The following is a 26,767-nucleotide window of genomic DNA, read 5'->3' on the forward strand; positions in this document are numbered from 1 at the left end:
GAAGCAAGTTCAGTAGGATAATGTCGTAGGATTCAAAAGGCAGAACTGTGGAGCCATTTAAGATATAGTAATATAATTAAAGTGAAACAAGTGGGATTTCCTCTCATCACATGTGTATGTTTACAGAGCAAACGGTAAGGTTACTGAGGACATATGAAAGAAAGAAATTATAATAATGAATCATGGCATCTAAACCTAGAAAGAAGCCTTGAAAAGTGGTGTTAATGCATTGTTCAAACGGGACAAAAGAACAGTTGTTATAGTAGATGAACTGAAAAACAGGAAGTTCATTGAGTTCTCAGGTAAATAAAACCCTATGTAACCTTCCCCTGCAATCCTTCAAAGATGCTGGACGGGGTGACCTTAATCATGTAATGTAGCTTGAGTTGTCATGAATGTTTCTCAAAAGGCTCACCATTGATTTACTTTGCACAGTCATCATGTGAATTTACTTACTTACAGTTTCTTAAAGATAGATCCATTCAGGGGCGCCTGGGTGGCTCAGATGGTTAAGCATCTGCCTTTGGCTCAGGTCATGATCCCAGGGTCCCGGGATCGAGTCCCGCATCGAGCTCCCTGCTCAGCAGGGAGCCTGCTTCTCTCTCTCTCTCTCTCTCTCTCTCTCTCTCTGTCTGTCTCTCATGAATAAATAAATAAAATCTTTAAAAATAAATAAATAAATAAAATAAAAAAAATAGATCCATTCAGAGAAGCAGGGTACAGCAGTACAACTATATCCCCTTTTATTTTAAAGCATTTTAAAATGTTTTAATGCACCAAACCGAAAAGCAAAACATCATTCAAACTAAACAAGTTATTAAAGTACCATCCTTAAGTGCCATTTTATCTCTTTGCTTATTATTCTCTCAACAGAAATAAAGCAGAAATCATATTACCAAATTTGGATGCTAATCCATTTCCAGGATAATGTGAACAGGAAACAAATAGAATCTTGAAACACCATCTCAAATGCTCTTCAGAAAACTGTTAGGAGGGCAAAAAGTCCATAAAGTAAGGCACAAGGGTAGGCAATAAGAAGCTGTTGTCCTTCCATGCCCAAGGCTGAACTGAAGATTTTGGAAGCTGAGAGACTACACCAGCCAACGATGACCAGAGCCAACACAGTTCCAAAGGTGCCCCTATAGCAAAGACAAAAGAGATGATTACCTTATATCAAGAGAAAAGGAGATTATTGTTTCAGAGCTGCCTCTGAAATGTCCTTGGTACAATATTTATAACTACTTTCTCCATTTGCAAAATGAGGGTGAAGAACTGTATGAAGTCAAAGGCTTCGGCCAGCTTGAAAATATGGAAGTCAGATTCCCCATCAGAGGTAAACATTTTATACTTCAGTAAAACTTGAACTAATAGGAGTACAAAAATTCACCTGCAATTACCCTCATCTGTCAACATTCAAATCCCAACTCCTGAAAATCTTTTATAAAAACTATGCTTAGGTTCCTCTTTAATAGTTACAGATTCATTTTCCTACACTATCTTCCCAAATTGGTGCACGGTATGAGGCAGAAAGATAACTGGACTTGCTTTCCAGTAGGGGGCCTCGTCCCCACTGCGCCCAGGTCCGCTTTTCAAGTTTCTGAGATAGCAAAGCCTGACATTGTTCAAGTAAGGAACACAATGAGCGATGGTGGCCTCCCACCTCATCGCTGAAGATTCCTTTTGTAGGTGTATTGTGGATTCTTTAGAGTATTGGAATGGATTTGTTCAAATTGATATCTTCAAAAATAACTGTGGAGGCAATTGGCTCTTTAAGAAGAAATGGGCAAATAAGGTAGTTAAATCTAGCCACCATGGGGATAAAAGAGGAGATATGGGAGTAAAGAGTGAATTTCTCTCCTTATGTGCAAAAAAGAATGCATTATTTAGAAAAATAAGCTATAAGATCTACAAAAGATCACAAGATATCTAGTCCCCAGCTTTAGATCAATGAAGTGACTTGAGGAAAATTACACAGTGAAATGGGCATTAGGTCAAGATCTCTTAATTCCTAATGGCACATTGCTCCTTTCACCATCAAACTACACTGTCTCACTAGATGCTGGTATAATCTGAAGTTGAGAATTATGTTTATCATTTGTGAAAATGACAAAAATTTTACTTTTAATAACTGAACCAAAGAAAAACAAATGAAAAATTGTACAGTATAGCTTATGATGCTTTGGATTATAAATAAACCAAAAATATTTCAAGTGCACCCTAATAAATATGATATGCATTGGTTTAATTAATATCTATCAGGAATAATTTATAGGTCAACCTAACATGCAGGTTTTTATGAACAAAACTGTAAAATTATATATGACTGATTTGAATGATATAGTAATATGTCCAAAAAGGAAATTTCAGTGTAATAGCCTTAGGGGTTGGATCATTTACTCTCCTTTAATATAATTTAAAAGATTTCTAAATCATCCTTTATCATTTCAGAATGAATATCGAAAAAAGGTCCAGACTTCTGATGATTCTCAAAATCTCATTTTAGTTTTTATTTTCTTCCCCTAATAATCTAGAGTCATTTGAGATGCTCCAAGCCTTAACTTTGCTGGAAATAATGTTTTAAACTTAAAATTTTTAGATGGTAAATCATTATAGCATTCTTTGGCAGAAGCATTTAACAAAATAGAAGTTGTAGAACTAAATTCTGTATTAACATGCCAAATATCTGTACCAAACAACATAGTAAATGGAAAAGCTTGCTAAAGAACCCGCTTGGGATTCTCTCTCTCCCTCTCCCTCTGCCCCTTTCACTCGAGCTAAATAAATAAATAAATAAATAAATAAATAAATAAAGACCATTTAAAACAAAGTAGCATTTCCAACTAAGTCACTCTCAATAATGTTATGAAAAAAAACTATATGAGATATCTAAACAAAATTTTTAAAGGCTCTCCTAAAATGTCTACCTCTGACACTGGTACATTCTTTATATAATATGCTATCCAATGTAGTGTTAATAATCTAAAATGTGGATCATTCAAAAAAATGCAAATTGTGCCTCCTTGGATATAGAAGAATGAACACTGATGGCAAATGTTTATTGGGTTCAGAGCATGTAGGGGACAAAGGATTATGTAATTACTTGCTCTCTCCAAACCATGGTAGTGATGTGCATATGCCCTGGAAAACTGCCCAACAGAAACATATCTACTGGATCCTCATTAATAGTTTTGAATTGCAAATCCTAACTTCTGAGAAAGTAAAAAAGAAAAAAAATCTATTGGCTGAGCATATATGCTATAAAGTTCTCCAGCATTAATATCCTCATCAGGGCTCCTGGGAATTCTTCACTGCAAGGAGCCCAGCTGAGAAAGAACAGTTGCTTGCTGCCTAGAAGGCAGAGTGCCTGGGAGCTGAAGCAATTTGTCAATGCTCACCAGGCACTTGATCTTCCAAAATCAAACAAGTGAATTTTCTGTCGCTATTCTATTACCCTGGACAATAGTTCATATTGAAGAAGGCAACAACTTCCAAAGTGCCACTTTCACAGATAACTTGGTTTAATTTATTGTTTAAATCATCCAAATAGGAACAGTACCTGAGCCAAAACTGACTTACTTTCCTGAATTTGTCTGTAGCTTTTAATAGCCAAAGTTTCCCCAATTCCATTCCCAAAAAGATCAGAAAGAGGTTAACTGTTACCCTGGTGTGGCAAGTTTGAGAGAGGACTGTGCATGTGGGGTCCATGAGCGCACGCAGACACTTACTGCAGTGAAGAGAAGATGGCGCAGCTGGACAGGATGACCATAGGGAGCAGGCAGTAACCCAGAACACTCACCGCGCAGCCATAACATACCCCTGAGGAGCTCATCAAGTTTAGCAAGGTGTGAATCCCTAGGCAACCTAGGGCACTCATGCCATACACATAACCAAACTGAACTTTTCCTGCCTGAAACAATGGGAAGAACACAGGTGAACACACAACAAACATCAAGAGGAAACTGGAACATCAACAGAGCTGAGAGCATTTTAGAATCAATCAGCCCAACACTGTTTCATGTCTTTCTCAGGTACAGCCATCAGGAGACTGGGAGTTCTGGAAAAAAACACTGGCTATCGTAGGAATTCGGGTCCTGAAAACAAACATTACTGATTATATTTGGGGTGGCACATGCATGCCACAGAAAAGATGAAAAATTTTTAGGTGTTTTTTTAATCATAGATCACCTATTAGATGTACAAGATATAAGTAAGAATATATTTTCTCCCCCTATTCGTTAAATAATTAAATGAACTAATTAATTAATGAAAAAGATTCCAATTTCATCTTGAAGATTTTACAAGGCAAATTAGTAATGTTAGCAAATATCTATAGGATTTACTGTTAGATCCTATTCTAAGCATTTCACATGTACTAAATTATTTAATCCACACAACAACTTTATGAGATAGGTACAATTATTATACTCATTTTACCCATGAGGAAACTAAGGTGCAGAGAATATGTAACTTGCCCAAAATAAAATAATGTTAAGTGGTGGAACTTGGCTTTGAACCTAGTCAGTTTTGCTCTAAAGTTAGATCCTGGACATCTATAGGAGCTCTCACAAGTCTTAAGATAATGGGACTTACTTAACCTAGCATATCCTAAACTTATTTGACCACAGAATCCTTTGTTTTCTTAATTTTTATTACCAGTTTAATTGAACATACCTTATGAAAACCTGGTTTATATAAACCAACTGGTAATGAATCATAAAAGAAGTACTGTTAAAGGGAAATCAGTAGTGTTCAGGATACAACACTGATTTTCTGAGGACTCATAAAAACAGCCATCTCCCACAGGCACTAGGGATTGGGAGCTGAAATAGTCCCATTAAACTCATCCAGAGAAAGTCACAAACTACTGTTTGATTCAACAGGGGATATTTTAATGTTTGCTACCCGAGGATGCCAAAGCTCCAGTAAAGAACGCATTTAGTTTTTCTATTTACATAAAGCTGATTAGAAATTCTGGATAAATATTGAATAGGTGGACTCTGTTTTTCATGGGAATCGTGCAAAACAATGAAGGATCTGATAAATTCAGAGAGTGAGCTTTTTAGCTGTCATGTTTTCTTCTCCATGGCAGTTATCTGTACAGTCTTTATATCTTACAGAGTAAAGAGATATTTACTTTGCAATTAATTAATGGAGAATATTATGACCATTTTAATGTTCAAAATTGTCTAGCTATTTTGAATTCTTCTGCCTCTACACAGATGGGGAGACTGGTCACTACCAAGTCCTTTCACAAAATGTCCCTGGACTATGCTTGCAGAATTCTCTTCTGCATTAGCCATAACGAGTTCTTATTGAGTAACTTTTGTATTCTCACGGCTATCTTGTGAAATAATACTAATAATGCTAATGGACATGCTTAAGAATCACTCAGTTATTGCTCTATTGGGTGAGTTTGCTCCACTTGGAAAATAGTGACTATTTAAAATCACTTTAATGGATTAGAGAAACATCCTACTTAATATTTTAATTGGATGGGCTAATTCTGAGGTAGCAACAGTTGTAACGGTGAAGGGCACTTCCTCACAACCAAAGGACACAGAGCTAGACCTTCCTGACCCCACGCCATTTTATAAATAGGGTGGGGTATACAGAGGGTGGACAAAACTAATTTGATAGTAAAACTGTCCCTTTAGATATCAGTTAGTGACTTTCCTCTTCATCTCTTTTCTTGTTAGTTTATCCATTCTAAGTTGTAATTCCATTTGGCAGGGGCCACCGCCATTTTTAATTTGTTTCAAATTCTAAAAAAGGGCTTGTAACTGAAATGAAAGCAAATGTTCCATTTCTTCTTAACCTCAAAACTTTACTCGTCCTCCCTGTACCATCTTCATTACTATATCTGGATTTGCAATACTCATTATTCTTCTGATTATGCTTTTACGTGGGTCATGCATGTTCCTTTTCCAGATTATACTCTTAGATCTACTGGAAAAATTAAATGGAGCCATACTTCTAAACCACTTATCTTCTCTGTTTTGGGTGTGAAAATAATTCTGAGAGCAAGAATACAACTAAGTTTATGCTGTTTGAGGCTGTCCTCTTTGGTTCGCCTTCTTCAACATGAAGAAAGTCCAGTAAAAGATATTGTGTCATGCCTTACGTCAACATAAATCATAAAAATGATAAGTATATAACTATAAGTTTCATGCCTCTGGAGAAAACGAACAAGTTGAATATTGTTTTGGATTTAGTTTTGCTTTCTCTAGTATAATGCATGTTCCAGCCCATAAACTTTTCTTTTACATTTTAATTCTAGATATCCAGGGCATGGTTAGTTTAGCTTCAAACAGTCTCTGAGTGAAATCTGACTTCATTAGTATATACTTGGGTGATTTTGTTGTTGTTTTTGGTCCTTATTGCTCTACATGTGTTAGAATCAATTCTGAAGTAATCATGTCTAATGGTAAAATTAAACTGATAATGTCTGCTTAAAATGTTTCAGAAAGTATGCACTTTCACATATTCCTCCAAATTTTAGAACTGAAAGGAACCTACATAAACGTTTTTTGTCTTCAAAATGAAGAAATAGGAAACAAAAATTTCAAGATCATACCTAGAGGCAAAGTTAAGGGTACATCCAATTTTCTCACTTCCAGTTGAGTTCTTTGCCTATATTGCTTTGTACTTAAAAAAGAGGATATTTAAATAATTCCGACTAACATTACACACCCCAAAGAGATCTTAATGGGATTAATGTTTTCCTTTAAGGAAATGGTAACATTTTCCACAAGAAAACAAACAGTTGTTATATTAGAAATCACTTGAAAAAGAAATATGGGTTAATATATTAAATTGATTGTTTCTATTTGATTAATTGACATGGTATTAACTTAGTGTAGCTAAGATTATCAAATTACTGTGACAAAGACAGAAGGGAGGTTAGAGACTAAATTAAAACTCTAGTTGATATAGTGTTTGATTTACAGAGTACTTGCATTTGCTGCAGTTCAAAGGAAGAAATAAGATGCTATCACGAAATACTATTTTATTGGATAAATATGATGTGATTATTAATCATATCACCATGCAGAAACTAGATTGCTATCAGTATTTTGACTGGTATAAAGTAAATTAATAAATAAAGAGTGAAAATTTATTTAGTTGCAAATACATTTTACATCTACTTTTGAAAACTGTAGCTACATTGGAGAAAAAACACTTAATGGAAAGTGGATAGCCAAGAGATAGAGACGTGGACTGAACAGTTATTTTAAGGGCTTTTCCTAGAATTTTTAATTTCCTGTATTCTTTCTCCTGTCAAGTTTATCTCTTTGTGCCTTAATGAAACTACACTTTTCAGACTGGCCTGACCATCTTTTTCATCCTCTGTTTTTAACATATGGTCATTACCTCCTTGGTTTAAAATCATAGACTTTTCTCTTTTTCTTCTTTTTTCTTTAAATGAAACATTTTTCTAAAGTATGAGCTAAAATGTCTTCTAAACTTAGCTTGGGTGGAAATGGGTTTTTCTTTACTTCTTTGGGGACTCAATCTCATTACTACAGATTTAAAGGAAGAAAGAGGCCCATACACAAGACAAATGGTAAAGTCAGGGGGGAAAATTGCCTATATAACAAGCAGGAAACTCAAATAACAGAGAAATATATAGATTGAATAAACAAATCACTGGTTATCATTGCAAAGTAATGTACTCATAATAACCTAACCAGAAACAAGGCGACTCATCTCTTACTCATACCTCACAGAGTATTGGAAATATTCTATAGGTACACCCCAGCAAAGAAAATGATGAGCAAAGAGAAGGGGTTTCTCTGGTGTCACAACAGAAATGTCACAGAAAACGAGAAATAAAATTTGGGCCTCTGTTTCCCAAATCCATGTGTTCCTTCAAATATTTCAGATTGACAATCTTTTCTGAATAACAAGAAAGACATAAGGGATCTCCTGCTTTGTTGAAAACTTGCTTGGTGATTTAATTTTTGAAATTCTGTTTACATTTATATTTTATCTGTCCTAATAACTTGAGGGCCATTTCTCTTTGTCACTAGGGTTCAATTAACTATGTCTCTCTCACCCCCCCCCAAAAAAAGTGTAGTTATGAATTAAACAATTTACACTATATAAAGTAACACATTTTCTTCTGTTTTAACAAACACTTTCTTTGAAAACGACACTTGAAAGGACACACATTAAAATCTGGTGCCTGCCGCTGTCTATTACCAGAAGCAAGGTAGCTCCTAGAGTGATACAGAACAGGATGGGCCCAGTGAGGTCCGTTTCATTCATAATGCTGCCATCTGCTGGCTTCAGCGGGTTTAACACGGTCAAGGTTTTTTGCCATATGTGATCAAAATTAATTCCAAGTTCTACAAAAAGAAAAAAAAAAGGTAAAAAAAAAAAAAGGTAATAATACAAACATAAAACACAAACATGAATAATATTTACTTAAATTTAACATATCTCATCAATTTATTTAGCACTTTAATCTGATTGTTACACCTTCAAAATCTAAAGTTCTATGCAATATGTAGTTAATTTAAAAAACAAAAACAAAAACAACAAAAAAAGATTTGTTGTTCCCAAACAAGGAACTAAAGAAGTATTTTAGAGAAATAATTACACCAAGGAAAAATTTCCCTGCCTTATGCACCAAATATAAGCTTAAAATCTAGTTGAAAATTGGGAAATAGATGTTCTACAATAAAAAATAAACTAAAATAAAATGGTAGCTAACAGACCGAAAGTCTCATCCTATTGCTTATTTAGATATTTCCTTTTCCCCCATTTTCCCTTGATAACACTGTTAGGAGTTAGTTAGACAGTTAGGCAGTCAGGGCCAGGGTCCCCAACAAGAAAAATATGGAGTCAGGACAGCTAAAACAGCACTAACATCCTCTTTTGCAGCTTAAACAGGACTACAGTAGCATTCTGCTTTGCAGCCTTTGCAGAAATGACTTCTGCAAAACATCCTAAAATAAGACAATTAGCCACAAACCATCTGTCATTATCACAGGCAGTGGGCAATTAAGACATAAGCCCCAGTTGTCAGCAAAAAGAAACCATCAGTATGTTGACATTAACCTAATAGGTAGACGGATACCTGACCCAAGCCCTGACTGGCATGACTCGGCACACCCTGATTGCTTAAGATAGTTCTGCAAAAGAGCTCATAAAAACCCCTAAACTCAGAAACTCCAAGGGCAACCCTCTTGGGCCCCCCACCCTCTCCAGGAGCTTTATACTATCACTCAATATACTTTGCTTTGCTGCCCACCACTCTTCTGGTCTACCTCCTCATTCTTCGAAGCGGTGTGACCAAGAACTGTGGGTACTAAAGGCAGAAAATCCTGCAACACTTTTGAAATCATATCATACTTATATCAAACATGGTATAATTGTTTAATTAGCAGTATTATCTAAACTAAAGGTATTTAGCCCAGGTCTGGGATTTTATTTCCACCCTGCCTGATGACAAAAGCAGTTCTATGCTAACTGCCTGAACCTCCACAAAGGAGAAAAGAGGATGGCTCTTTCGTGCGCCCATATTTTAATAAGGTCAGTGCTAGTGTGGTTGAGTCCGTGTACCCAAAGATTAAATTCTTGAGACAAGTTAACCTTTCCCTTAGTGTGGTTGAGTCTGTGTACCCAAAGATTAAATTCTTTTTTTTTTTAAGATTTTATTTATTTATTTGAGATAGAGAGAATGAGAGAGACAGAGAGCACATGAGAGGGGGGAGGGTCAGAGGGAGAAGCAGGCTCCCTGCCGAGCAGGGAGCCCGATGCAGGACTCGATCCAGGGACTCCAGGATCATGACCTGAGCCGAAGGCAGTCGCTTAACCAACTGAGCCACCCAGGCGCCCCAAAGATTAAATTCTTGAGACAAGTTAACCTTTCCCTTAGTGTGGTTGAGTCCGTGTAGCCAAAGATTAAATTCTTGAGACAAGTTAACCTTTCCCTTAGTGTGGTTGAGTCCGTGTACCCAAAGATTAAATTCTTGAGACAAGTTAACCTTTCCCTTTTATTAGTGCTGGTGGTAGAATAAAATATTCCAAATCAGTGGGGCTCAGTGTCCTTGAGTCCAAATTCATTTAGAAATACCTGATTTTTCCCCCAATGCTTTGTTTTTAAGTAATTCTGACTGCCACCTCACAGACCCTTCTGCTAGATCCTGCCCCTCTTACATTTTTATTTAAACATTTTTTTTAAAAAACCCAGCCATCTGACATCCACTGAATACAGAAATAAATATTAACACATCAGTTTCTTTTCTCACCAGTTCTATAAAGATAAACATTAAGATGTATCTTGAGTAGAAAAAAAGAACATTCAAAAAGGAGAAGAACATGACTTTATTAGGAACCAATAATCAAGCTGGCTACTCTCCTTCTATCATTTTAAATTTGAATAAGAGTAAGGCAGAGGCCCAGAATAATTAGAGATAAACTACTGTAAAGAACAGTGCATTTCAACTAAAAAGAATTGAATGGGGTTTTTTTGTTTGTTGGTGGTGTTTTTTTTTACTGTTTTCACCAAATTCTGCTGTGAGCTCTACAAAATTTGTATGCATTAGTCTTACAGACATGTAATGAGGCTAGGACTATTATTTTATACCTATTTTGTGCATCAGATGGCTGAGGTTTTGAGATATAAAGAATTTGTTCAAAGTCACAGAGGTAGAAGCAGAAAATATACGTTTCAACACTGGAGAATCTGATTCAAGAACCCGTGTTTCCTCCCCAAGACAAACAATCCAATTACAAACTGGGCAGAGGACCTGAATAGACATTTTTCCAAAGAGGACATGCAAATGGCCAACAGGTACGTGAAAAGGTGCTCAACATCACTAGTCCTCAGGGAAATGCAAATCAAAACCACAATGAGATACCACCTCACATCCATTAGAATGTTATTATCAAAAAGAGGAGAAATAAGTATTGGTTAGGATGTGGAGAAAGGGGAACCCTTGTGCAATGTTGGTGGGAATTTAAATTCATGCAGCCACTGAGGAAAATAGTATGGAGATTCCTCAAAAATTAAAATAAATAAATAAATAATAGGGCTCTGGCATTCCAACCGCCCCACTGTGGCTCTTTCCCAGGCCAGGCTGACAACAGGTCCACTTACAGCTGGAGGACACGGGCTCCTAGAGATGGTGGCTTTAGCACAGAGCCCTGCAAGTCAGTCCCCAGGGCAGCAATGGGTGGCAGCCAGAGGCTATGACCTGAGCCCTGAACCTGGCCAGTTTAAAAAGAAAAAAAAAAAAAAAAAAAAAGAACTACTATATGATCCAGCTTCTGGATATATACCCAAAGGCAACGGAAACAGGGTATCAAAGAGATATATGAGCTCCCATGTTCAATGCAGCATTTTTCACAATAGCCAAGACATGGAAACAACCTAAATGTCTGTCAGTGGATGGACAGATAAAAAATATGCGGGATATACGTATGATGGAATATTCATTCATGAGAAAGAAGGAAATCCTGCCATTTGCAACAACATGGATGGACCTTGAGGACATTATGTTAATTGAAATAAAGAAAGACAAATACCGTGTGGCATCATATGTGGAGTCTGAAATTAAGGAGAAAAATGAGTCACCTCATAGAAAGGGAGTAGAAAAGCGGTTAGCTGAAGGCGGGAGAAACAGGAAGAGGTTGGCATAAAGGCGCACATGCCCCCCCCCCACAAAACAAAACAACAGTAAAAAAACAAAAATCTTGCTTTTAACCATATAGCTACGACATATATGTCACTGTGTATCTAATCTCATAATGGTTGTATTTTTTTTTTAATTGAGCCCAGTTCTCCGTGTGAAGGGTTTTTTCCCTAAATCATTTGTATGAGGCATTGAACTTCCCTTCCCAGGATTTAATGATCATCTTTGGTCAGACACGTGACACCTGTGTTACCACACATAGCACATGACGCCTGACAGCTCGCATGTCTGACCTTCTATACACAGAATCCCACGTGGACTTGAACGCCTGCCATGACCCCGGGGTCCCCACATGGACTTGAACGCCTGCCACGACACAGGGGTCTTACTCTAACAGGCACTTAGACATCTTCAAAAGTTTGGACAGACACTGGTCTACACTGCAGTAGTAAGGATATTTTTTCACTCATTTCATATCCAGGTTGGCAATTGCTATCCCTAGCTTGAAAAGAAAGAATTTGACTGGTTAATAGTGAGTAAATCATGTACATTTCAACTTCCATGCTGCATCCTTTTTATTATCACAGTACAGTTATATAATTCTTAATGAACATACACTTTGAGGAGATGAGCAGTTCAACAAGCTTAAAATGAAGTTAGAATGTCTAATCTGATTTTTAAAAAGCAGAAGATTTTTAAAATTGAGAAATATTGTCGTTTAAACTAATTTCAGCTAAGCCTTATGTTGTTTTCAAACTTTATTTTCAATTAAGACATTTATGTTAGCAATATGTTTTCAGCATTTACCACAACAAAGTGGCCTTTAATTCAAAATACCTTTTTTTCCTCAAAAAGCAAAATAATTATTCCTGAAGAAACTCAAATGAAAAATGCCTTGTGAGACATTATTACTGATTTCAAATATTTATTTGATGGCATAATTAACTTCTGCACGTGTTTCAACATTGAGTCATGAAAACGGTGAGTGAACATAAGACCTGCCAAATATTATCATACCAAAAAAGATTTTGTGTTTTCTACCAAAATACATCATCATAATATTTTGTTTTTCAAATTTATTACAAGTTATGCAAGTGAGATTATAAGTATCTATTGATTGTAGATAACCTAATTTAATACCTTATTATACAAGATAAAGGATGAAACTGCTGTGAAATTTGAATGTAAAAGTTATTGTTTTGCTGTCATCTAGTGGTAGTAAAATATATGATATATTTGCTATAAAAATGAATTAATATCTTTGTTTTCTATGCAAATTGTGGCACTGGCCTTTTAAATATAAACACAGGCTGTGTTACAAATGTAAGTACTGAATATCAGAGTAATTTTTCTGGTTTGACAGACTTGAATTGACTATTATCCTTCAAGATACGTTTGTTGACATATTGACTGTATATAATCAAATAGCAAAAGTTATCATTCTTACATAAAACCACCAAACAAGTCTTTTAGACAACAAAGTATTTAAGGAATAAAGAAGCACATTTTCAAATAACATATTTTTGTGCAAGGGATATTAATTATTATAGCTTCATAATGTGATACCCTGTTTGGTGTATGCTCAATAAAAACTAGCAAATGACATTTATCACCTTATCCTAGGAACCCTGCCTGTGGCTTTTTCATATCTTTGAAACAGATGAGGCTCGAGGCTTTCACAAATTCATCCAGCCTGAAGAACGTATTGAATAAGCATCTAGAAATTTCATAGATTCAAAATGCAAAATTATATTAGGTGCAATCTCTTGTATCTCTAATACACTAGCAATTTGGTGGGGACAATCACAAAGAGAAAATAAAATCTAAGAATTTTCTCTAAGCTATATACAGTGGGAGGGGAAATCTAGTATATTTCCTATTTGAATTTAATAAGATATTAGGGAGGATGCATTCTAGTTTAGAGTATCACAATAGAGACATTCAGACAAGCAGAAAAGAAAAGATTATTTTCAATAAATGTTACAGGAAATATTTGTTATTCATTAAAGAAAAAAATGTTAAATCCTACCTCACACTCTAACCTAAAATAATTTTTAATGAATCAAAAATTTAAGTGCAAAACAAAAAGATAATTTAAAAATTGAAGAATGTACAAAAGGACAAAAACAGCACCGAGAGCTGGAGAAATATATTCTAAGCAAAAGAGCAAACAGAAAGAAAATTTACCAAGAAAAATATTGTAGAGTTGAAAACATAAGTATTAAAATTTCCATATGCTTTAATATCCTATTAACAAATTAGATGGGAAACACCATCTAGGAAAAAAATGTTGGCAATACATATTCCAGGTAATCATTAAATATCTTTACCATATAAATATCCTTAAAAACAAACAAGGAAGGGAAAAATCTTAAGATTCCAATAAGAAATCTGACAAAGAATATGAAAAACAAGAATAGTCAATAAACATGAAGAAAAAAGTATAACTTTTCTAGTAACCAAGAACTACAAAGTATTGCTTTTTACCCATCTAATTAACAAAGACATCTCATATTCTACTATGATGGTGTAGGGGATCATGCTCTTCTAGATCAGCTTGGCAATATAAATATCTTTTGACCCAGTAATCCCAGTGTTATGGATCCATCCTAAGGACAGACTCTCTAGAGATGAAAGTTATTTACTTTGATGTTCGCCAAAGCATTACTTATTATAAGGAATAGCCTTTAAGGTGAGTTTAAGTTATGGTATTTTATATAATAAAATATTATGAAGCCATTCTATATCACATTTTTAAATAATATTTAATGACTTTAAAGAATACATGCATAGAAATACTTTTGGTATAAACTTTTTTTTTAAAGATTTTATTTATTTATTTGATAGATAGAGACACAGCAAGAGAGGGAACACAAGCAGGGGGAGTGGGAGAGGGAGAAGCAGGCTTCCCGCTGAGCAGGGAGCCCGATGCCGGGCTCAATCCTGGGACCCTGAGATCATGACCTGAGCTGAAAGTCATGAGCTGAAGGCAGATCTTAACGACTGAGCCACCCAGACGCCCCAGTATAAAGTAACTTTAAAAACTACAAAATATGGGGCGCCTGGGTGGCTCAGTCAGTTAAGTGTCTGCTTTCAGCTCAGGTCATGATCCCAGGGTCCTGGGATTGAGCCCAGCATCGGGCTTCTTGCTCAGTGGGGACCCTGCTTCTACCTCTCCCTCTGCCTGCTACTTCCCCTGCTTGTGCTCTCTCTCTCTCTTTCTCTCTGTCAAATAAATAGATAAAATCTTTAGAAAAAAAGCTATAAAACTTTATAGCCATTGTATGATCCAACTTTCATTTTTAAGTATTCATAAATACATACATATTCAAAAAATATTGTATTTCATTTTTAAGTGTATATACTTAAAATATATACACACGTAAAATATTTACATATATGTATTTCATACATACACACTCATAAAAATAGAATAAAATCTGGAGTAAAATACATCAAGTCATTAATGGAAGTCATATCATAGAGACAAAATTTTAGGTGGTTTTTATATTTTTATTCATATATTTCTCTATTTGCTGAATTTCCATATTGAATAGACGTCAATTGTATAAAAACTGATAGTTTTTTTTTAAGTAGAGATGTTGGTGGAATCAAGGAGAATGTTTAATGAGGATAACTTATAATTTTCAGATATTGATTATTATTGCAGAGGCAAACTGGAATGAATTGGTTAAACGTAACTGATCCCAAAATCTAACTGGCTTCTAAAGAGCCAACAAACCTATGATATAATTTTCTGTGCTTTTCTGAGTGGTTTAAATCTTTCATTTTTTTTTTAATTTTGAAGACAAAGAAAGATTGTTTTAATACCAAGTGGTTGGCTCTGTTCATATGAGGCAAACACTGAACTTTTGGTGTAAAATATTGGGAATTTTAATCTAGCCCTTTTCACTTGACCATATATAAAGGGGTGAGAGCATAATTGTTAACTATTCATATAGTCATACTTCTCCTTGGCTCTTAAATTTAAATCTACTTGAGTTTTAGTTTTCTAGCCCTTATGCTTCTGGCATCAATGTTGATTTGCTATAAGAGCAAAAGTAGCAGATGTAGGCTGGATTAAAAAAAGAAAAAAAAAATCAGTGAATGAATGGAATACCCCTAAAAATCCCTGAAGGACCTTCAGCTGCAAAAGTCCACCGGTTTCCTTGCCACCAGCAGTGTTATTTACCGGAATCATATATTCCTCCCCACTTAGCCATACCTAGCTGAGATGAGGGGGCTCCTCTGAACCAAGGGGAAAAAAAAAAAAAAACTGGCTTGTCTCCATGACGATAAAGAAATATTGAGAAACTACCCCCTAGGCTCCCAGGCATCATAGCAGAAGATACAATATGCTGTTATGAAGTAGCTTCATTAACTGCGGTAGGGAAGGGTCGTTACTTTGATATAACCACTCTGCTAAAAGACGTGTTCACTGTTGTCTGGACCCCAGTCAGGGAGTCCACACTTTAACAAACCGAAGAAACATTTGATAACTGCATTTAATAGCACAGCAATGGCAACACATCTACTTCCAGTTTTCCCCACACAAGCATGAGACAAACTTCCAATGGTTTATGCACCTTAGTTTGGCAGACTTGTTTATACATGGAACGATCGCACATAAAACACTGTAAAGGGCATGCTGACAGTGCACATTAAGTGCTGATTATTGCTATTATTCTTCTAGCTGATCACACACTAATAGCACTTCCTTAACTTATCTTCTAGCAAAGGAGGCTCTTCATCAAAACTGTCAACGTAAGAAGATTGTGAATAATAATCCGGGTTGGATGCTGGCTGAAAAAATTGTCCCTCGCAACCTGATGACATGAGCATCTCTGGTGGGACAAAGACAGGCTGAGGCTGCTTGCTGGCTTGTTGTCTAGAGAAAGAAAAATACTGATTTTTATACATCTCAGAATGGGATATCATGATGAATTGCGGAAGGAAACTACAATTCTCCTTCTATGAGTTCTCCCAGCTTTTGTGGTTATTTACCCATGAAAGAAGTAACTTGCTTAAAATTTACCTTTAATTAAAAAAAATGAAGTAACTGGTCATGAGAAGGTTCTAGAAGAAAGATCCATACCAACTAATAATTATTGATTATGTACAATGTGCTGGAAACTTTCCCCTCACATTTTCTCACATAATGAATACTCTGTAAGGTAAAAACTGTAGTTTTAATCCCATGTTACAGATAAAGAAACAGAGGTTCATGGAGACTGAAGGACTTGCCCAGTGTCACAAAATAATACTTCAGGTGTTGGACTCCTAAGTGAAGCTGCCTGAGCAGTGCTCAGACTATACGATGTTGCTTTTTTACTGATTTCCAGGGGCAATCATCAAACATGACATGCCCTATAAATCTGTGGAAGCAATAAGTAAAAATCACAATTTTAATAGTAGAGTCAATTCATAGGAAAAAACAAATACATAAATTGACCTTCTAGCTCTGGCCATTCCCAATTACTGCCAATTATCTTTGAGTACCTAAAAGGATTCTACGTCTGGCCTAATGTCCTTCTTTTGAAATATGCAATTTAGTTTTGTTGAAACATGATACTTTGATACTTCCTTGACCACATTTTTATTGGTTTTTTATTTCACCATTTGTGTGAGAAAGCTGGAAAACAACACTCAGTACATAATTTCTTAGAGCTAAAGAAGGAAGGAAATAAAGAAGTATAGGAGGTTACTTGATCATTTTAAATTGTTTTTACCTGAAGGAAGGGGAAGACACATAAAGAGTTGTCCTTATTAACATGTTTCAGTTTCTTTCATCAGAACCCCTTAGGCTAAGCTAAAAACACAGCTCAGGATTCTGAACTTTGCAGCTCCCTGTGATTTCTTTGTGTTAAAATATTTACAAAATGGCTTTTCATACTTTCCTTCCAACATTAATCTTAATATGAAGTCTAAGAATAACATATTCAACTTCCCTTATATGAGTAAGCCTGACAGAGATAATAACCTTCTCTTGGAAAATAAAGCTACCAAAATAAAGATATATGCATTTAATCATTCACTAATTCAACCATAAGCTCATTAAGGACAAGGACCTGTTGTAATCTTTCTTGAATCCTCCACAGCATATGTTGATTACTGTTATTGTTCCCTTAGCCATGAGGCATATTCCTAACCTTTTTTTTTTTTTCTTTTTCTCAGCAAAATAGAACCACTATCAAAAGTACTGGTAGAAATGAATTATAAATAAGAAACTAAATGGCCTGTTGGTTGATGAAAAGCCCCCCTTGATCCATATTTTTTTTAATGTAAGCATTTCTAGAAGTATAAAAGGGGAAAATGAAGTTGACTTAATGGGCCAGCATCTAACCAAGACTATTTCATGAACAAACTGTCCTAGCATCACCATAACTCAGGCCCAGGTCTGACTAACCAGGCTTGAGGAAAGGTAACTTTCACAATTACTCCCTGCAAAGCAATTTCCATGAAGGAGGGAATTTGGCCTAGGTGATTGACCCAACCCCTGCAAAGAGAAAAACACATTAAAAAAAAAAAAAATGTGCCCATTACCAGCTAGATCCCATCCCTTTCTCTTTCCTTCCTCTCTTTCTCTGCTCCTTCATCCAGCAAAACTTCTTCATCAGGAGCTTGGGCTCTATTGTCCTTATTATAATGGAGGCATAATATTAAAATTTTCCCAGCACCTTTTTAAGAAAGTATAATTTCAAAATCTGTCCAACAAAGGAAACCTCAAAAGCTTTTATCTACAAAAATTACCATGGTCACCTGCCATCACTGTCTGAATTAAAATTCTCTCTTTTTATCTTATAACTTTGTACATGTTGACTGTAACATTTTATACTACATCTCAATAAACAAAATCTAAGCAATACCAATATAGTCACATGATTAGTCCACAGTTCTACCCAACAAACTCTGTAAATAAACCCAATTCTCAGGTTTTAGGCCTTTTTCTGAACATTGCAATGAACAACCATAATTTTATTTAACCATGTATTTCTTTTTTCTTCTTTCATTAAGTTTTTAATTTTAGTTCCAATATAGTTAACATACAGGGTTATATTACTTTCAGGTGTACCATATAGTGACTTAACAATTCTATGCATTACTCAATGCTCATCATGATAAGTGTGCTCTTAACCATTTATCTTGAACACTTTACTAATTGCTTTGTCAACCCCATAGCCCTGAAATATTAACCTATTAAAGGCAATTGCATGAGTTAGATTAGTGTATGCAATACTTAAGATGGTAAGGTTATATCATATCTATATTTCATATGGTAATGGGAGTTTTGCAGAGTATACCAGCAAAATATTCCTCTTCTCCTTGATTACACAGCATCTTAATTAGCTCCATGAGAAGATGCATATTACAATTTTGATGATATCTAACTCAGCACATCATTCCAGATGAAACAAATGTCAACCGAATTAGACCAAAAGAAACACCAGACTCTGGCTGGTAGCGTTTAAACATTCACTTTGTTAGTAGGCATCTCTTCCTCCTGTAAAAATTACTTAAAACAATTCTGAGATGACTGCAAAAGATTCCTTTAGGATAACTGGCAACATTCTTGGTCATACTACTCTTCTTTTGCTTCCTGACTCTGTGGGGGTTACACTTCTGCTTGTAAAAACAGTCCAATGATAGAATTTATCCTAAACCAAGGACAGTGGTTAGCAAACACGCCTCTGGAGTTAGACTGCCTGTGTTCAAATCCCAGTTTTATAATCTTAGGCAAATTACCTCACATCTGTGCCTTGATTTTGTCATCTGTAAAATGAGGTTAATAACAGAACTCACAGAACAAACTAGTGGTTTACTAGAGGCAAGGAGGTTTGGGGGATGGACAAAATAGGTGACGGGGATTAAAAAGTACAAACTTCTAGTTATAAAATAAGTAAGTCATGGGATGACAAGTACAGCATGGGAATATAGTCAATAATACTGTAATAATGCATGGTGACAGATGGTAACTACACTTATCATGATGAACATAGATTAATGTATAGAATTGTCTAATTACTAAATTGTACACCTGAAACTAATATAGCATTGTATGTCAACTATACCTCAAAAAAATGTGAACCAGTAAGAACCAAATAAAAAAAAGTATTAGTCAATATCAAAGTTGAACAGGGCTTAAGGTTCTTCTACCAATTATACCCAAGCCATAAAAAAGTCTGCTATATGATAATGATAATAATAATAATAATAATAATAATAATAATAATAATGGACCTTATAAGATTATTGTAAATTAAATTAGCTGAAATAAGTAAAGCACTTAGAATAGTATTGGGCATGCAAAAAATGATCAATAAGCACGAGCTATGTATTGGTATGCCTTTTCTTCCTGAGACTTACACTAAAGCATTCTAGACACCTTCCACAAACCCTGGAACAGCATCTTCTCTATTTGTAAGTAGTTGTCTCTCCCTCAAAGAAAACAATGTAAATAGGAGGCCAGGAGTTTATATGCCTTCTGTGCTGATCATCTTTCACTTATTATCATTTTGGTTTCCTTGGAACACCCAAACTGACTTTGACAACATCCCACCAGTCTTGTGTTTTCTTACCAGGAGAATCTCCACTACACCCATGCCAGGACTTTTATCTCTAAGCAATAAAGCAATGGCCATACACCTGGTCTGTATAAAAACCTTCTGTACATTCACCAATTCTTCAGTATTTCCCTTTTCACCACCCATACCTGGGTTTATAAAGTTCCAACAAGTCTCCAGATGGATTCTGTTGTGTTAAGATAAAGCGTAGTCTCCAGCTGGGGAAAAGTTTCTACCTGGCTCTGAGGCAACAGGACTTAACATTCACCATCCAAAGCAAATATAGAACATCATTGTTAAAAGACTCAGTTATAATTTTTATGATTACAGAAATATGCTTTCTGTGTCCTGTCGCATAGTCACTAGCTACATATTTTATTAAAAGCTTTGTTCTTCCAAAACTGTTGGTTTGGACTTCCTTCGTGATGGCCACCTGACGCTGCTTTCCTTTGTCAATCTGATCCAGGAGGCATGGGGGCAATGAACTGACTCCCAGTGTCACATGGAGGGCTAGAGTGTAAATCAGGTGGTAAAAAATGTACCAACAGATAAGTACAAGTCATTGAAAGTCCACCTGCACATTTTAACTAATAGTAAAGTATGGGTATATTTCATATAGCCAGATGATACAGCGTGCCTCCAGGAACCTGACACTAGGAAGGGTTTCAGAATTTGCAACACCATCACCTGAAACAGCCTGAGACAACAGTATGACCGATTGACAACCAAAATACCCTGTTGATTAAAAAAATGCAGTCTGTACATTCAGAAACATTTTATCTATGTCAGTCTCCAGGTGAACCAGTAAAATCAGGCATTTTAAATATCCCTGGTAAGAACAAAATGTATAGGATCAGTTGAATGATGGTGCGTTTTAGGGAATGGTGGCAGGGGAGCTGACTTATACTGAATTCTGGCTGAAACGGCAGGTGCACACGGGCCATAGGCAGTGTCAAAACTATGTTTGAGATACTAGAGGAAGATCAGCTCACAGGATTCACAAAAGCTGGGGATTCAGTCTCAATTTGTTAAAGTCCTATGAAAACATTCAAAGGGGGTTTTCTAGTTGTTGTCACCTTTTCTGCAGAAATGTCTATTCCTTTCTCTAAATAGTTTGAATAGATTTCTCATTTTAAAAAATAGAAAAATATAGTGGGAAAATAGAGCCTAGAGGACTGGCTACAGGTGATTGGAAATAGTGCTTATCCGAATGATGAACAGTTATTTCAAATGAGGACACTCCTTCTTGTTTATTCTAAAATAAGAAAACTCGTTTTTAAATATAAATATTTTTATTGTTTTAGTAAGCACAGTCGACCAGCTTTCAGATCAGTATGCCACTGAGCAAGCTTTTTAAACAAGCTCCAATAGGGGCACCTGGGTGGCTCAGTTGGTTGAGCCCGACACTTCATCTCAGCTCAGGTCATGATCTCAGGGTCATGGGATTGAGCCCAGGGTCAGGCTCCGCACTCAGGGTGGAGGCTGCTTGAGATTCTCTCCCTCTCTCTCTGCCCCTCCCACCTCCCCCTGCTCCTGCAGGCACATGCGTGTATGTGTGTGCATGCGTGCTCTCTCTCTCTCTCTCTTTCTCTCTCCCTCTCAAATAAATAAATAAGTAAATAAAATCTTTAAAACAAACTCCCATATATGAGGGTAAGGGTGGAGAGAGAGACAGAGAGAAGGAGACTAACTGACTATAACTATCCCCTGGATTCCTGTGTTTTTTGCCAGGATGGTTAGCATCTTATTCTGATTTGGGGTGTATTTTAATTGAACTATTCATTGTATGAATAAAAGATCGAGTCTCTGGAGTTTGATGTACACTAGTAAGTCACTGACTTGACTCCATATTTTATGTACCTCATAAAACTACCACAGATAATATGCCCTTTTCTAATTCCTGAGACTTGTAGTGTGGATTGGAATTTAAATGGTACTGTGCCCAAATCACGACTTGGATTTAAATGCTAAGCAACTGAAGCAGGCTAGGCCATCAACTTAATACAATACAATCTTGAGTTTTCCCCATTTGGTTATGTTAATTTTCATTTCTTTGTCATCTTGATTTCTGGGCAATGTTGATATGCGTAATCAAATGGAGAAAGAAAATTGGGTGGTGGTTTGCGGGCAGGGCATAGAAGGGTGAGAAAGCTGTGGTCCATGAGTCCCTGCATAAAGAGAAAGCTTTGTTTCTCTCTTATTAGACTTCTTAGTTTAGTTTAATCTGAAAATGTAGATTGTGGATGCTACCCAGGTGTTTATTCCATCTGGAGAAAAGAAGGGAGAAAAGAAACAGAAGATGACTAGTTTCTTTCACTAAAATAGGAGAACAGAACAGAAAAATCCTATTAGATAGCTCTCATTGTGGATTATATATTTTGAGTTACCATCCTGTTAAGACCTTAATGCCCAAGCTACTCCCTCTGCCTGATTAACACTTTTCTGACACCAAACACTTTTTCTTGATCTTCCAAAGTATAAATCATAAATGAAATAAAATCAAGTTATTTTTCTGTAGTTAGATTCTGCAATGATTGAGCCATCTCTACAGCCTTATCCTTTTGTCCTATTTTTCTTAAAATATCTTGATTTGCCTAATGATAACATTCATAGAGAGCGAGGGAGGAAGGGAGTGGTATAGATTGTTTTTCATTTTAGGAAATTTTTATGGTACCTGACTGAACCTGGACAACATAGACTAGGTTCGTGAATGGGACAAAACTCCAGATATTTAACTTTTATAGTTTTAAAAATATTCTATATCAATACCTTTCCCTATCACCTTCGAGTAGTGGTTCAGCAGGAGTAGCTAGAAAATAGCACCTATCTGCCTGTGTCTTCAGGAGTGATCAGCCTGTGGAAACAATTTCCAAATTGTCCCGTGCATAGTTGGAACAGAAGAGTTCCCACTGCCTGTTGTATTTATTTTATCTTTTCCTCCTTTATCTGGAGCTTTCAGTGTACTTATCTGTATTTAGAAAACTAAACTTGAAGAATTAATAAATTTGAAATATTTGTTATATGGTTATTTGGCTTAAACTTGTCGGAATGAAACAGTGACCACACATCCCATCTTTACCTAAGATGACCCAGTTTTATTCCTATTGTACCAAATTATCATTACTAGCATACATTTTACTCTTACAAATGTCTTGATTGTACAATAAATTATATGTCCACCCTAGTATTGGGTCTAATCAAACAACCTTGAACTAAAATCCAAACCCATTTCTTATTAGCTATGTGTCCTTGAAAAAGTTCCTTAGTTTCTCTGGGTCCCTGCTTTCTCATAAATAAAGCAGGGAAAAATACTGGCCCTCATCTCAGGATTGTCTGAGGATCCAATGAGTTAGCTTACATAAAGTTCACAATAGTACCTAACACATAGTAAGAGTTCAGTGACAGTTATCTTGAAAGTTGAGAGGTCTGACCCTTCTCACAGTTCACTAATCTAGACCCACAAAAGAACATCAAAGCAGCAACTGTATAAATAAATAAAATAAGTTTAAGGGACTTTAGATGACCAAGTGTTCATTGCTTTGGCAAGCTATAGTTATAGGAAAAAATAACATTTATATAATGGTTTTACTTTAAAACATACTCTCCTACACATTAGCACAATGCTCTTCATGATAATTCCATGAAGTAGGAATTATTAATGTCCTTAGTTTTCAGTGTAAGACAGTCAGGGAAGTTAAAAGTCTTTCCCCATATCACAAAGGCTAGAGCCTGAACTTGAACCAATTCTTCTTACCCTAAATGCCCTATTTACCCTAGTAAAGGGTAAATTACTAAATTCTAGTCATTTTTATTTTCAACTCAAGTTGACTTGTCAACTCAAAATAAATAACACGTTCTGAAATATGTTTATTTCAATTCCATTTAAGAGTTTTCACTCTGTATTATAATTGCATATTTAATTGCCACTGTCCAACATAAATTCTTACATTTTATGAGGGAAAAGATTATAGACTTCTTTTTTATCTTCGGGTTTGTAGCACCCTTCTTAATTCCTAACACACAAGCAAGCACTTAATAAATGTTTACTAGTCAAATAAAATCTATTTCTTGAGCAGTTTCCCAAAAAATATCATGTAAAATGAAAATGTTTTCTGTTCTGTCCAGGGCCTGTATTCAGTCTCCTTGTTAAATGGTATTTTGAAAAGAGGAGAAAAGCCACACACTTATAAATGGGCCTGCGGTGAACTGAATTGATTTCTCTGACCTTTCCTGACATTTCTTCTTGGGTATTTTACCAAGATATGCTGGGGAGAGTTTTGCTTTCCCCAAGGAAGCCCTCCCAATGTGGAAACCCTTGCTAAAATATTATGCCTTCTTAAAATGAAAAGCATATTTTTCAATATAAAGTACTTACTTTCTAGATCCATAAACATGTCCATAGGCATTAGAATCTTCAGAACTCTGCTCCTGATTATCAGTAGTATAATTAGATTGGTAAAAATCAGAGTCAAATTGTCCCAAGTTGGACATCCTGAAAAATAAGAATGTTTTTTACTGAGAACTTTATGAGTCAATACAACTTCTTTTGAGATATTTACAAGGATTAATTGATGATGTGATTATGGATGAATTCCTATTAGAGAACAAGGTATTCTTTGGATGGGTTAAATTAAGTATTAGGAAAGGGTATGGAAGTGTATTTAGTAAGCCACTTATAAAATGTGTATCTTCAATGAACTTTTCTGACGTTTTCACTAACAAGGACTGTGATGTTGACTAAATTGACTTTAACTGATGTGAAAGAACTAACCTTTTTCACCAAATTCCTTATTCCCAGAATTTTAAGAGAAAAAGCTTTAAAATTGGTACACATCTTGAAGGCTTTCCCTTAAACAGTGTTAGTTCCTCACTTTAAATGCGTGTACACATGTTGCAAAGCCAGAAAGCAAATGGCTGAGGATAATTCTATTTGAGTTTCATTTTTCCTAGAGCTTTAAACTGTGCCAGCAGCCTCCCCACCCCCTGCAAAACAAAACAAAACAGACAAACAAACAAACAAAAACAACCAAGTCCTACAAACCAATTTCCTAGTTTTACTTTCCAATTCCTAAAATGTATTTGGAACATTTTCCTTTTTCTCATGCCTTGCCCGCTGCTCCTAGGCTTCTGCCTGAGTCAGAGGGAGAAAGGCTCAGTTCTGCTAAGGGAGGAGTCTTATCTCTCCATACACACCCTCTACATAGGTTGTACTCTCTTAGAGAGCGAAGAAGAGTGTGTGATCTTGATTTAGACCTAGTGCCCAGAAATACCAGAGGAAGGAAGAAGGACTCGAGAGGAGAAAAAGGTGGGGAAGAAAGTAATAGTAAAATGATAGTGGCCCTGTGGCGCCCGGGTAGCTCAATCTTTAAGCATCTGCCTTCGGCTCAGGTCATGATCCCAGGGACTTGGGATCAAGCCCCATCATCGGGCTCCCTGCTCCGCGGGAAGCCTGCTTCTCCCTCTCCCACTCCCCCGGCTTGTGTTCCCTCTCTTGTTGTGTCTCTCTCTGTCAAATAAATAAATAAAGCCTTAAAAAAAAAAAAAAAGGATGATAGTGGCTCCTTTGGATGAAAATTACAGAATGGAGAATCTTTTCAAGTGGATAGGTACGGTTATTCCACTCAACATTTTAATCTTTATTTTTCTTTGAAAAGCGTTCTATTTCAAAGCAGTAAATTTAAGGGCGCCTGGGTGGCTCAGTTGGTTAAGCGACTGCCTTCGGCTCAGGTCATGATCCTGGAGTCCTGGGATCGAGTCCCACATCGGGCTCCCTGCTCAGCAGGGAGCCTGCTTCTCCCTCTGACCCTCCTCCCTCTCGTGCTCTCTGTCTCTCATTCTCTCTCTCAAATAAATAAATAAAATCTTTAAAAAAAAAAGCAGTAAATTTAAAAATCATGAGGAGCAATCCACATAATATAATAATTTATGGAATACTAATAATAAGTTTCAAATGAAATTGCATAAACAGCCTTAGCTCTAAGAGGTTCATTAATCAGAAATATTCGAGTAATTGTCAAATACATCAAATTTCTTTAGCTCAATAGAAATACAGAAAGTTTTCTAAAATTAGATGCAGCAATTCATATATCTGACTTAATAAATCAAGACTTTTCATTAGTAATGTGTATGAAAGTAGCTATGAATTATGATGAATTATGTAAACTAAAATCAAGACTAGGAGAATGTTGTCTTTTAACAATTTAAAATTTAAAGAATTTAAAATTTAATAACATAACTTTCTCAGCCCATGAAAACATGTTATTATGAAGCATAGGGAGTAATGTCACAGAATACAGTAAGGTTTCATAACATGCAATACTTTACGTAACATGATTATTGGTAAGAGAGTCCTTACATAACTCGGCTTCATGTTTTGTTTAAATGCCAAGTTTTTTAGAAGGACTAGACACATACCTTTGTATTTTTTACGTCAAAAGATCTTCCAAGCAATGTAGCTTCACTTGAGAAATTTATAACAAATCAGTTCGTGAGATGATGACCTGCTGGCTCTCCATTTAAGTTTCTAAATTTGTACTCTGACAGTCTGAACAGATGCTACAGCCA

General features: G+C 35.9%; 1 protein-coding gene across 1 annotated transcript; it reads right to left on the bottom strand.

The window, feature by feature from the left end:
- Positions 1–726: 726 nt before the first annotated feature.
- On the bottom strand, positions 727–26,724 carry YIPF7 (Yip1 domain family member 7). Its single transcript, XM_054508940.2, has 6 exons — positions 26,618–26,724; positions 24,579–24,695; positions 16,372–16,530; positions 8,203–8,350; positions 3,726–3,907; positions 727–1,139 (listed from the first exon to the last, which is right to left on the bottom strand). Exons 2-6 carry the CDS (start codon positions 24,692–24,694, stop codon positions 977–979), a joined length of 768 nt encoding a protein of 255 aa, XP_054364915.1. The 5' UTR covers position 24,695; positions 26,618–26,724; the 3' UTR covers positions 727–976.
- Positions 26,725–26,767: the final 43 nt, after the last annotated feature.

The sequence above is a fragment of the Mirounga angustirostris genome, unplaced genomic scaffold (genome assembly GCF_029215605.1).
Source record: "Mirounga angustirostris isolate CCGP_5_RB_7025 unplaced genomic scaffold, mMirAng1.0.hap1 SCAF_2, whole genome shotgun sequence".
Taxonomy (NCBI): domain Eukaryota; kingdom Metazoa; phylum Chordata; class Mammalia; order Carnivora; family Phocidae; genus Mirounga; species Mirounga angustirostris.